Source organism: Astatotilapia calliptera, chromosome 20 (genome assembly GCF_964374335.1).
Source record: "Astatotilapia calliptera chromosome 20, fAstCal68.1, whole genome shotgun sequence".
Taxonomy (NCBI): Eukaryota; Metazoa; Chordata; class Actinopteri; order Cichliformes; family Cichlidae; genus Astatotilapia; species Astatotilapia calliptera.
In genome coordinates, this window is record NC_137441.1 from 27229473 (window position 1) to 27241646 (window position 12174).

Genomic DNA, 12174 nt, shown 5'->3' on the forward strand with positions numbered 1-12174 from the left:
TGACTTCAGAATGAAACCAATAAATTCTTTGATTTCGAGCCAAAGAAAAATAAACAGTGCAGCTCGGGTCCCTGCAGGACTGGAACAGGTACTGAAAAAAGGCCCCTCCTGTCCTGGGGCTCGCAGAGCCAGCACTAAATGGAAATATTCATTAATCAATTTTATCTATCCCCTGGACCCACCGTAGGCCTTTCTGCAGATTATTACACCTGATGTGTTGAATAAGCTTGGACAGAGAGCTGCGAGTGGAACTGACTGCTCAGTCCCTGGAGGCAGACTATTGGCCTCAGCGTGCGACTAGTAAAGTAAGCTAGACGTCTGAGGTGTTCCATATGCGGTTTAAGGTCCAAATGGTTCCAAAGGCTGTAGACAACATTGTTTATTCTGGCTTTAGTAGCTTACTTGGGGCAGTGTGTAAATTATTTGAATGCTATGCATCTAAAGCAAGGGCTTCTGTAAGTTTTTCAGGTCCATTAAAAAAAAAAAAAAAAAAAGACATTTGGGACATTTTGTAGAAGGCTATGGTGAGTTCTCCCAACAGTACTAATATCTTCTGGGTTTCTGTGCAACTAATTAGTCCCTATTTTTCAGAGGAATCCCGTGGGTGGCCTTGGACTCCTTCAGCTGCCTTAGCTGAAAGAGCTTTGAAGAAGTCCAGGCTTGATGAATCCAGACTGACGTCATCGTCCCGAACAGCTGATGAGAGCTGCACAGAACTTTCATCACCAAATAAAATGCAAACCACAGCATCTGCCACAAACAGCTTTTTACAGTCAGGTAGTGTTTTCCACAAAAAAATGTAAAAAATATCTGTCACAGAGCATTTATTCTTTGCACAGATGTAAACGCATTTACACAAAGACGGTCAACAATTTTACGTGGATACAGGAAGAACGTTTAAAAAACAAAACAAAAAATACTAGTATGTGCCCTAGTGAGTGAGGTCTCCTGGTGACCATCTGTGAATATGTCCTGTTCAGTGTGCAGAGGAGCTGGGCTGTTCTGCTTCAGAAGCGCACGCGTACCCTCCACGAGTAGTTAGTGAGAATTTTGTTCTTCTTCTTAACGATGCAGGTGTACGTGCCTTCGTTGATGGCGTTGGCCACTATAGTAATGTGGTCGTCTTTCAGTGAGATGTAGTTTGGGTGAGAGAACTCCAGCAGCTCCCCGTCCTTGTACCAGCTGAAACAGGATTCGCACGTTAGAGACGGCGCTCAGCAACTGCAATACTGTAGCATCACTGTAACCAGGTAAACTGATAACATATTGGAGGGATAGAGAGAGAGACACTCACTGTACTTTGCCTTTCTTTGATGCTATTTTCTTCCCGCAACGAAATGTTAGTTTCTTGCCCTCGACCACCAGCTTGTGTTTGGTCCTTGGGGGAGCCGGGGTGGGAGCTACGGTGGGGAAAGGGAATTCTGAAGAGGATAGAAAAGAAAACACTGATGAGCTGGTGCACCACAACAGGAAATGCAAAGGTCATAACTTGGTGTTCTTAACCATAAAATGATTATCTTAAGATACACATGTGCAGTGTGACAACTTGCAAGATGTGGGCTAATTTAAACGATAATACAACGTTTGGGTTGAATATTAGTAATTTAATCACTCTAACCTGTAGCTGTGTTTCCATTCATATAGCCGGTGTGTGGCTCTTGGCTGACTTTATCTAACTTAGTCAGTGTGGCTGTATGAAATAAATGTTTCCCACCCGTGATCAAAAAGGAACTAAAAGATTTGTGATAACCATAAACCTCAGTTTCTTTCACTGTCTCCAGCTGTCACAGCCTTTCCTCACACAGCAGTGCCTGAAAGGAAAATGTGAACTAGGTGCAACAGTTTATTGAAATTATGCAATCATACATGGAAATACTGTATATACGGCAAAAACAGAGTTTGTGTGCAATTCTAGTGAGCTTGAAAGTCATTATTGTTATGACCACCTTTATTCTTCCACACAGCCTGAACTCTCTTGTCATTTCTTTAAGTAGTCATCAGGAATAGTTGTCCAGGGTTCTTAAAGGGCATTCAAAGCTCTTCTTTGGATTTTGGCTGCCTTTTGTCAAGATAATCCCACACTGCTTCAATAATGTCGAGGTCCGAGATATGCCAAGTTTTTGTCTAATAGCTCTTTGGGAATCATCTTGTTGGTGCAAAAATACGATTCCATGCCTGTCAAATTGTGTTATCTTTGGTATTTTTCATAGATTTGACTAAAGAAATGGAAAAGATGATGCTTTTTTTTTTTTACATACTGGCAGTAATTCTAAGATTGTCTGTTATGTGTAGACACAACACTGATTCATCCCTTGAGTTAAGCATCTTTTTTATGATTGAATGATTGATAGGTCAGTCTTATGAGACTTAACAAACAAACAAACGAGTGAAAAAGCAGCCAATGTCCAAAGAGAAGCTGTGAAAAATCTTCAGAAAGCCTGGCGAACCATTCATCAAGAAAACTTTTTTAAAAAAGTACAAGAAAGTCTTGTTTATTGGAGCAAAAAATTAAGAAATTAAGTTATCCTGCTTTCTGCTTTCCACTATATTTTGGATGCACATAGTGTCATTTGTACTCCATATTTTTTAAGGTTTAGTTACTTATTAGTTATTGTTTTAATCTGCTGAAACGCTGTATTAATGTAGAATTACTGTAGGTAAAACTACCCGAGAGTACATAAGTAAATAATATCCTCTCTAGCAGCAACATTAAAGAGAAACACAGATGAATGAATGCATGTTCCTGCCTGATGAGTCATTTTCCTTTAGTACTTGAAAGATATTCTGTGTGGGCACTACACAGACTTTTGATATAATAGTCTATCTGGGCGTCGGGCTGCACATGAGAGATTTTTATCAGTGTTTTCTACGCCAGGTTTCTTCACTCTGTTTATTTATTTTTCACCAAATATATAAATTTCTTGATTTGAGCCCCGTGCGTTCCCCATGTTTTGTTTGTTTTTAAATCCCAGAAACGCCCATGCTTTCACAAACGCCTCGCCAAAATGCTGATTACTGTCAAAATCATTGATAGCAGCGTTATCACGTCAGGCATCCATGCTGCTAACCTGCTGGCGGTGTGCCTGTGTTATCAGTGTAATCTCTCCCATCTGGTGACAAGCGCAACAGGCCGCCTCGTGATCAACTCAGAGTCTGCCTAAAAAACAGTCGCTCTCGTTAATGCTGCAAAAATCCAAATTGACCTTGTGTGTCTCTAACCCTCAAGCCACAGTCTGAAATTCCAGCGGTTTGGAGTCACTCAGGAATTTTCCACAGCCGTACAACGTCTCCCAATCAGCAATGAGGAACAGATTACTGTGAGCCAGGAATCGTATCCTCTTGCCTCTCTCCACACTGTCCCCCTGTTGCTGACAAAAAAATCTCAGAAAGCCACAGTCTGTGGGGCTGTGATAGTTAAAACTGAGCCACTTCTTGTTGTGCAAAAAAAAGGAGATCTCTGCACCACAGCATCCCACAATAAACCTACAGAGGCAGTTGTCTGATGAGTGACACTTGTGTAAAGCAGCCCTCACTGAGAGAGCAATCGACAGGTAGCGGCCCTGCTGTGTGAGCGTTCTGAAACGCTGCCACTCTCCAGAAATAAAACACAGACTCTCCCAGCGCCAAGTGTAATCTCCCTACAAATCAGACCCTTGAAAACCTCCAGCGCAGCTCTGCATGGCTGGACCTGTTGGCTCCCGTTGCTCCATTGGCAAACGGTTCACAGCAGCTCCTTGTGCTGCTCAATTGAGAGAAAACTTTCTCTGTCTTCTTTTTTTTCCCTTCCCCCTGGACTCCTGCTGCCGTTGCCACTGCTGCTTCTTACCGTAACAGAAATCACAGCTGGAGGGGCAGTGCTTCTGCATCAGTCTGCGCTTGCTCTCGCAGTAGCCTTTCCGAGCCCAGGCCGGACAGATAAATAGACGATCCAAACATCCTGGAGGAGGGGGGAGAGATGAAGTGAGGAGGAGGGTCAGATGGCAGCTCTTAGTCAGGCAAAAGAATTGGAACACCTCCAACCCTCCAAACACGAACACACAATCTGCTTTTTGTGCCAGTGAAAATGACTCACTATGACACACGCTAAAGACCACTCGTGAGTATTTTTTACAGTATTCATTAATGTTTCGCTTTCAGTCATCAAACGCAAACATTGTGCTCTACATTATGATTGGTTTTGATCACAAGCGCGCAGCAATACTCCTTTACAGGAATATCTAGATGCTTCTAATACCAGCATCAGACTACATTCTGAGAAAGCGTCCGATCCGGGCAATGCCTTAAATCATCCCGGTGGGATGTTGGACAGCGTCCTTTACAGGACATATGCAGTTTGAAGGCCAGTTGGAGTCTAGACCCAATTCGTCATCTCATCTGACAGCGGCAGCATCAATCTTGTTTTCCCTCAGCCATGTTTAACAACAACGTTAAGGAATTCTTGAACCTGTCAAACTGCCCGAGGGAATGAATTCTCCTGCAGGTTCTTCTGTCAGGCTGTTGAGAGGCTTCCCAGATGCACCGTCAGTTTTCTGCCCTTGTGAAATACCAGTCGACACTCAATGCTCATTTTCAATCCTGATGCTGCCATATGTGTCATCAGCCTCATCATGTGTCTTGATCCCAGCTCTTTATGGGCCTCATTCATTCAATCAAGAGGCTTTGGGATGCCTTTCAATGTGTCATCTAGACCACATACGTCCCCCCAAATCCTCAGATGTGTTATGAAAGTACAAAAAGAAGACCTTTAATGTTTGTGTGAGAGAAAACATAAGGACTGTGAACAAACCGTAGAGCCGGTGCAAACCCCACACCTCATCCTGTGTGATGAGCTTGCGCCCTGTCAGAGTTGCATTCAGGTGCATCAAAGCTTTGGGATCCATGGAGTGCATGAGTCCCAGGACGTGACCGATTTCGTGAGCCGCCACGTGGACGAGATCCGTCAGCCAAACCCCTGCAACAGAGACAGCTCAGCTCGGTGTCTGCTGCATTCATTACTTCACGCATGAAATATTAAAAGTTTCAGCAAACACAATAAAGATGCGTGCCTTTCTTCCAGCTGAAGCGCATGTTTCCCAGAATCCAATATTCGTGGTCGTCAAAGTGGATCTCTCCTGTTGGCGGGAAGAACGCGTGAGCCAGTTCTCCTGTGATGCCATCGAAACAATGGTGCAAGTGGGACTGCCAACAGTCTGTGTGGTTGACTGGATAGAAGCCTGCCAAAACAGAGAAACGGAGAGAAATAGCTCAGAGCCAAGGAGGGAAGCCCTCCCTCCATTATTCCTGCTCCGTGGAGACTGGAGTGGGGAGATGATGGATCACAAATGACAAACTCAGAGGATGACGACCATTCCTCTCACTCACTCTGAGAATTTATGCAGGACTCTCGAGTTTGCACCCAAAGGGGGCAGATAAAGCAGAATTTGGGGACTTTTGCCATGAGCTGATATGTCTGGAAGTTGTTAGACATTTTTTTTCATTAAGAATTATGAATATGTGTTGAATATAAGCTTGGTAATGTCATTGCAGTGCTGCGATTTAATGAGGCAAAGAAATTACGGCGACAACAGCAGGGAGAAACAGAAAAGTCTGGCACTCAGAACTAACCAAGCAACATCTTTTGAGGGAGAGATGCACCCACCGATCTTGATGTCCGCCTCTTGGTCGGCCGGCACCTCTCTGAAGGTGAACGGCGAGACGTCGCTCCACATGCCAAAAGCCTTGGCGATTCCCCGACGTGTATCGCTGGCGTTCATCAAGTTTGTAGGGAAGGAGAGCAACCTGCTCGGAAACAACAGCACGGTGTGGTTAATAGTTGTCCCTCAACACATTCCTCTACAGCTGAGGAATCTGCCAAAACACAATAGCTACTGTTCAGACACAAAAGAATTCCCACATTCCTCAGCACCGCTCTGTTTTAGTGAGACCAGATAGTTTCTAATATCACAGTTAGACAGTAACTTAATAAATTCTTGATACCATCCATTTTACTAGTGCGAAAATTACTTAAATTAAGCTGTTTAAAAAAAAAAAGTTTGTCTACCACCAACCAACGGTTTTTGGAGCTCCTCTAGCTCAATCTAATCTTCCCGTTAGCGGATCATTTTACAGCTCCAGGATGAATAAAGTTACTGGATCTTCTCCTGACAGTTAACACAGCTCAATCCAACTCTTTGGAAGCCAAGCAACTGTGGCGTGACTTTCAGAATCCCCTATGTGCTCACTATTTTACAGTGTTCACAGTCAGATGATAATTCAGACCACTTTTTGGTGCTTCGACAAACTTTTGGTGGACAAGGTTCAGTGCAAACAGTGACTTAAGATTAGAAAATGTAGCAGCTGACCCACATCAACAGTAGTTATAGTGCACGATTGTCTGAAATCTGGAGCCTCGGTCTCTCATCTCGGTTTCTTTTAGCACAAACATTCGCTCTCCCTTTGCCTAATTTGTATTGCTTTTGTGCATCGCAGGCTGTAAATAAATACTTGTATGTGAGCTTGAACTTGTCCCATTTGAGCTTCTCCGGGGTGAGGGTGTAGCGCTTGTTCCTGGAGAGGTGAAGTACTTGTGACCGGGCCTCTTTGCGGATCCCGATGAGCAGCACAGTGGTGTGAGCTTCTTCCTTGGACAAAGAGAAACTTTGAATGAATGACCTCACACTGTGACAGGAGTAACTGAATCCTAAAGACTCATTTGGCTTTCCTAAGAATTCAATGAGATTCAACTGGTCACATTAGTGAATATTATATTTTCAACTTTCCATCTCAGGAAAGAAGTAAGAAAAAAGTTGCATTAAGTTTGATACTTTTCACCAGTATGTTGAGTCTGATATCTCTTCGGGGGGATGACAGCTGGAGTCTGGACTCTGTTATAACACTGAAATGCTGCCTATGGGTGCTTTGAGTTTTAATGCTTTCATAAATATTCTGCGGCTGATGTTGAGTTGCAGAGATATTCCATAATAGTGATCACACCTCGCAATAAATCTATAACTTTCTATGGAAATGGGTTTGAGCAATAAATCCGCTTTTCAGCACTAGAAGAGAGGCTGCGATTTCTCAGTTGAGGAGCCCATTCCTGTGCTTGACAACAGGAATGTTTCTCGCACTGCCTGATGGCTTTAATGGGGTTTTAAGGAGGCAGACATTTAAAAAGAGAAACTGCTGAGGGTACACAACTGGCAGTCATTGGGAGACACGTGCACAGCACACGCTTTTGAAGGCGCTGGGTGAGTATAGGCTTAAACCTGACTTTGTTGAAAAGTACCACTTGGTCTGTTATACCTGGCTCTTTACAAGAGCCTGACTGATGAGCAGGAATACCGTGTGTCAGGTGAAATGCAAGGGGATGAACAAGATTTTATAGTAGAGAGCGGAGCAAAGTGAAAGTTTTCAGTATGCTTCAGACTAAGTGTTTCTTCTGTGGTCTGACAACAAGATTAGAAATGTCCTTTCAGGGTCTAACATGCAGCCAACACGAGGCTATGGGTCATGCTCGCCAAGTCTCTTTGGGTGTGAAACTAACCAGTGTCTCCATGTGACTGCAATCATCGTCTGAGTGAAAAACCGAGAGCAAGACACCACAAATTCTTAAGAGTATTGGGATTCTTTTTCACGAGCATTCAGAACATGCATAAATACTGATACATTTAGATTTTTTCAGGCAAGAAATGACACAACCTCTGTTAAATCGTGGATGCGCTGATTAAAAATGGCTAAAGGTTCAAATAAAAAGGTCAGATTATGCACAAGTTGTCCCCGTGAGCCATTCAGTTTCAGACAATTTTTCCTTCTCTTGCCTCTCTATGATGTCATTAAGCGTGGATATCTTTAATATGGTCATATCAGGCACTCTGCTCTGATTGTAACCACCGAAGCCCCAAACCATTGGCTGTTTGCATCATCTGTTTGTGAGGGGCAGCCAATCAGAGAAAAACCTTACTTTTACAGGGGTATGGTCCTACTTCAGAAGTCACTTGGATATAAAGCTGGATTCTACTGTAAAACCACAACTCCAGGATTCTTTGAGTACCATGCCTCTTTTTTTATATAATATCTCTGACACTAAAACCCAGTACAAATATAATTTTCTTTTATAAATATAAGTTTCTTGCTGAGGAAAAACACTGAAGATGGAGAGAAAATATCAAAGTCTCTCCCTTCATTTTGGAATCTACGCCCAGTCCTCCAGTTCCTGTTCCTGCTTCACCCAGTCAAGACAAACAGATGCAGTACTTCCTTCATTTCCTTTCCAAAATAGTACTTTGGGTGGCCAGACTGTCCCACACCGTTATTAAACTTCACGATCTCTCGTGGTTTGGTGTTAAATATAACATTTCACTACCAGATTAAAGGCATAGGTCACTGTTTTATACAAAAGTTGCTTTTCCCGACCTCAGCTGACATGCTGGAGTCATGCGTTCAGTGACTTATGAGGTGTTAAAGCCAGCGCGTTTCTTAATGTGTCACGTCTTGTTATATTCACCACAAAGCTCATCTGGCATGTTTGCCACAAATAAAGATGAACCGCAAACCCACTAGTCCTCTAGACTAAACCTCAGAGCCGGCGGTGAGAGCTGACAGAGGGCGAAACATCTGAGGACAAATCCCACATGGATCGTTTGGGGAGTCTGGAAGAGTTTAACCTCGTTTCCAGAAATTTCTAAACAAGGGATTATGATTTTCATCTGAACCTCAGAGACTTTGAGGGTTCTAGTCAACAAAAGCGATTTTCTGTACACAAATCAAAACACAGACTGTCTGTCGCACTTTTTGTCAACACGCACATATTCATGTTAAAATGAAACAGAGTGAGGCTGAACATTGTCAAAACAAATATTGTTAATCTCGTTTAGTAATATAGAAATAATAAGTATGTTACAGTGGATAATTGCCGATTCATTTCAGTATAAATCAATGAGAAATGCTCTTTGGTTGTTCTGTTACTTAACTTCATGAAGTTGTGTAATCCCCACCAGCGGGCTTCTTGACTGACACATAATGAGAGCGTGTGGCAAAGGCAGTGACATAAAGCGATCCCTCAGGCTCTATGTCACAGCGGGTGGGTGGCACTGAGTGAAATGTGTGGAGAAACACATTTATCCAATTCGCTGAAGATATTACTGCACAGAGACCCATTCCATAGACATAACCTAATAGCAGCATTCATCTAACTTCACATAATTGAATCTGATGCCTATTACCATCACTCACTGATTTCATGTGAGGATTTCCAGCTAAAAATATCTTTGAAGATCCAGACGAATGGCTTGAAATTGCACGGATTCTTGCATAATGTAACAGTGAAAGAAAATGATGTGCATCGTTCCTAAATGATCTGGTATTTTCCTGATACCCGCTGCTCTGTTTTGCTGATTGTCAAGTGGGCACCGCCAGCACAACTAATAATAAAGCCGATAATAACCTTTGTGGATTTGTGGTAAATATATGGTGCGTTGCTTTTACCTTACCTCTTACTCTCAATATAAAACAGCGTTTCATTGCTGGGTTCACCATTACTGCCACTTTCACCATGAACTTTCAATAAGCCTTACTTTTCTACCCCCGTATGTAGTCTCCTGTTACATAAACAGTTTTGCAAATGGAGCAGAATTCTGAATGGAGTTTGGCGTTATGTGACTTCAAAAGGTAACCAGCATCTTAATAACTTCATAAGCACAACTATGTGCCGGACTCTGCAGCTGCAAGGAAAAAGTGGTCACAGCATACCTCTAATCTCCAGGTGGGAAACGCTGTGGTCTGCTGCATCCCTGCAAGCAGAAAGCTGAGCAGCACAGCAGCCAGCAGAGGTGCGAAGCCCCAGTCGCCGTTTCGTAAACTTCTGCCACTCTGACAGCTCACCATGGCTGCCATAGCGCACCTCCAGGGGAGACAAAATCAAGAAGAATCCCTTCTGCAAAAGACTGCTTCACCATCTATTCCAGTGAATGCTACTGCGTGGCCATAGCACGCATCGCTGCTGGTGGGTCACTACTTGGGGAGCTTGTGGTCGCTGTGCGCAGCAGGCAGCGCAGTCCAGCCCCGCGGACCGACCGGGTTGTGAAAGCAGTGCAGACTGCATCAGCTCTGCTCGCCTCTCTTCCGCACAGAGCGCCTGCCAGCGGGCTGGTTTCACGTTACTGTAGACGGGGCAGGGGGTCAGTGTCGAGACGACCTAATGAAAACCAAACGTCCGTCAAACCACTTGTTGCAACCGCCGGAGATGCAGCCAAAGGCTGATTTTTTATTTTTTGGGCAAGATTAGTTTTTGCACGTTTATGTAACGCTGCTGAGTTTATTCTTCTCCTCCTTACAGCGTGGCAGATATTTTTAGGTCAGAATAAAATCGGGGCTTTATTTAGTCGGCTGTTTTGTTTAAATTACTCTATAAGAGACAGTTTTAAGTGTTTATTTTAAACATTTTATTTTAGTTTTACAGCTTGCATGTCCAGGAAGAAGAGTATGATATGAACAATGAATGTACCACAGATAATAGATTTTACTTGTAGTTTTCCAGCTCCAGAGGTGACACTAATATCGTGTACATGGTGAAACTTGAGGGGGTATGGACAACTCCTTTTCAAACAAATGATGTAATGATATTTTGTAATGATTGTGAAGGCACATGTTTGAAATGTTTGAAATAAAAATGAACTGAACTGAACTGAGGTGGTCACAAAAATATTGATGATACCAACCTGCTATAGTGGATCGATACTAGTGCGATAGGATCAATATTTAGTTTCTATTTTTCAAGTTCAGTATGGCAGGGCAGTGCCCATCTGAGTCTGATAAACTTTGTCCAGCTGGGATGTGGAGAATCTGCAGCGTTTGGAGAGAAGAGTTGAGCTTTTGTGAGGGAGCCACAGGAAGTGGGTTAACTAAGCCACCCTCCTCTGTACTATCCACCTCCAGATACTGTCTAAAGCTGGGCACAGTGACACAGGCAACCCTTTATGGTTCTGGTTTGTGCTTGTCTAATCCATTAACATGAAATCAGTCCAGCTAGCTGCAGGGACATCAACTGAATACTCTAGACCTTTGGCCTCAGATAAAACTGTGTCCCTGGACTCAGAGAAGAGAGAGCCCTACCATGCAACAGCAGTTTTTCCTGACACTTTCTCCAAAAGTGTGACCTTTTTTTCCAAGATGGAGTGCTGGAGCAGGCAACATGCAGGCAAATGTCCATGCACACGTTGTGCTTGTCTTCGTCATGCAAAGAAACCAAACCGGTGAGGACAAGTGCAAACAAAACTACTGCTTAAAATCTCTCGAAGGTACAGTTTCCAGAGGCGATCTGCAAGTCCTTCACTTATCACGTTTGTGTTTTTTAGAAAGGAAAAAAATGTGCTTGCTAGACTGAATTCGTATCAGGCCTCTCTGCATTGGGGGTTTATTTGTGTCCAGTTTTAAGGAGGGATCTGTTTGTTGGAACCTTACTCTTACTCTGTTACTCTGTCACTCTCCGGTCGACCTCACTGCTGCTTCGTTTCTCTCTCTGCTCATCAGCAACTTCTGCTGATTCCCCTTTGTTAACACCAAAGCAGAAAAACTGCAGATTTAGTTTTTTCTAGTACACCCTTGGGTGAAACCAACAACAAAATGTCCGGGCACATTTCGTGCTTGTCCTTGTCATGCAAAGAAACCAGGATGTTCATCACTGAGATTTGTTTTATATTCAAAAAGTCCAAAACCCACTTTTTTCCCACCCCAAGTTTGGAAGTCTTCCTAGTTTATCAACTGAACTTGTTGTCTGTTCTTCCTTTTTCAGCCAGACTCAAAATGCATAGTCGATTCCCAGAAATCATCACAAAACACAGACACGCGACATTTTAAATTAACTGTTGTTGTTCAGACGTTGATTAATGAAAATAAATTCGTTTTTTATTTACTTCAGAGGTTCCCATTTAAAGAGATTAAAGATGCCACTAATAGCTTGGTAAACAGTCAGTTCATTACACTGTCAATCTGAGCTGACACAAAATAACACAGAAGAGTAAATCTGTACAGGTGTTGATTTAGTACTGATGATATTAAACTTTCCCTTTTCATACATAAAGACACTTCCAACCATGATGCATAAAAGGTGGAAAATGGTGCAGAAAAAAATCCACCAAAATGCAGGAAAGGATGTGTCAGAAATTTAAACTTGAGAGAAACCTGCTGCTTCTGGGATGA

The 12174-nt window shown here is 43.0% G+C and overlaps 1 protein-coding gene across 1 annotated transcript; it reads right to left on the reverse strand.

Moving 5' to 3' along the window:
- Positions 1-809: 809 nt before the first annotated feature.
- Positions 810-10094, reverse strand: mmp23ba (matrix metallopeptidase 23ba). The gene is made up of 8 exons (XM_026154532.2): positions 9727-10094; positions 6484-6620; positions 5639-5778; positions 5046-5213; positions 4787-4951; positions 3827-3937; positions 1295-1421; positions 810-1182 (listed from the first exon to the last, which is right to left on the reverse strand). The coding sequence occupies exons 1-8, from the start codon at positions 9868-9870 to the stop codon at positions 1008-1010; spliced, it is 1167 nt and encodes a 388-aa protein (XP_026010317.1). The 5' UTR covers positions 9871-10094; the 3' UTR covers positions 810-1007.
- Between the last annotated feature and the right edge of the window lie 2080 nt (positions 10095-12174).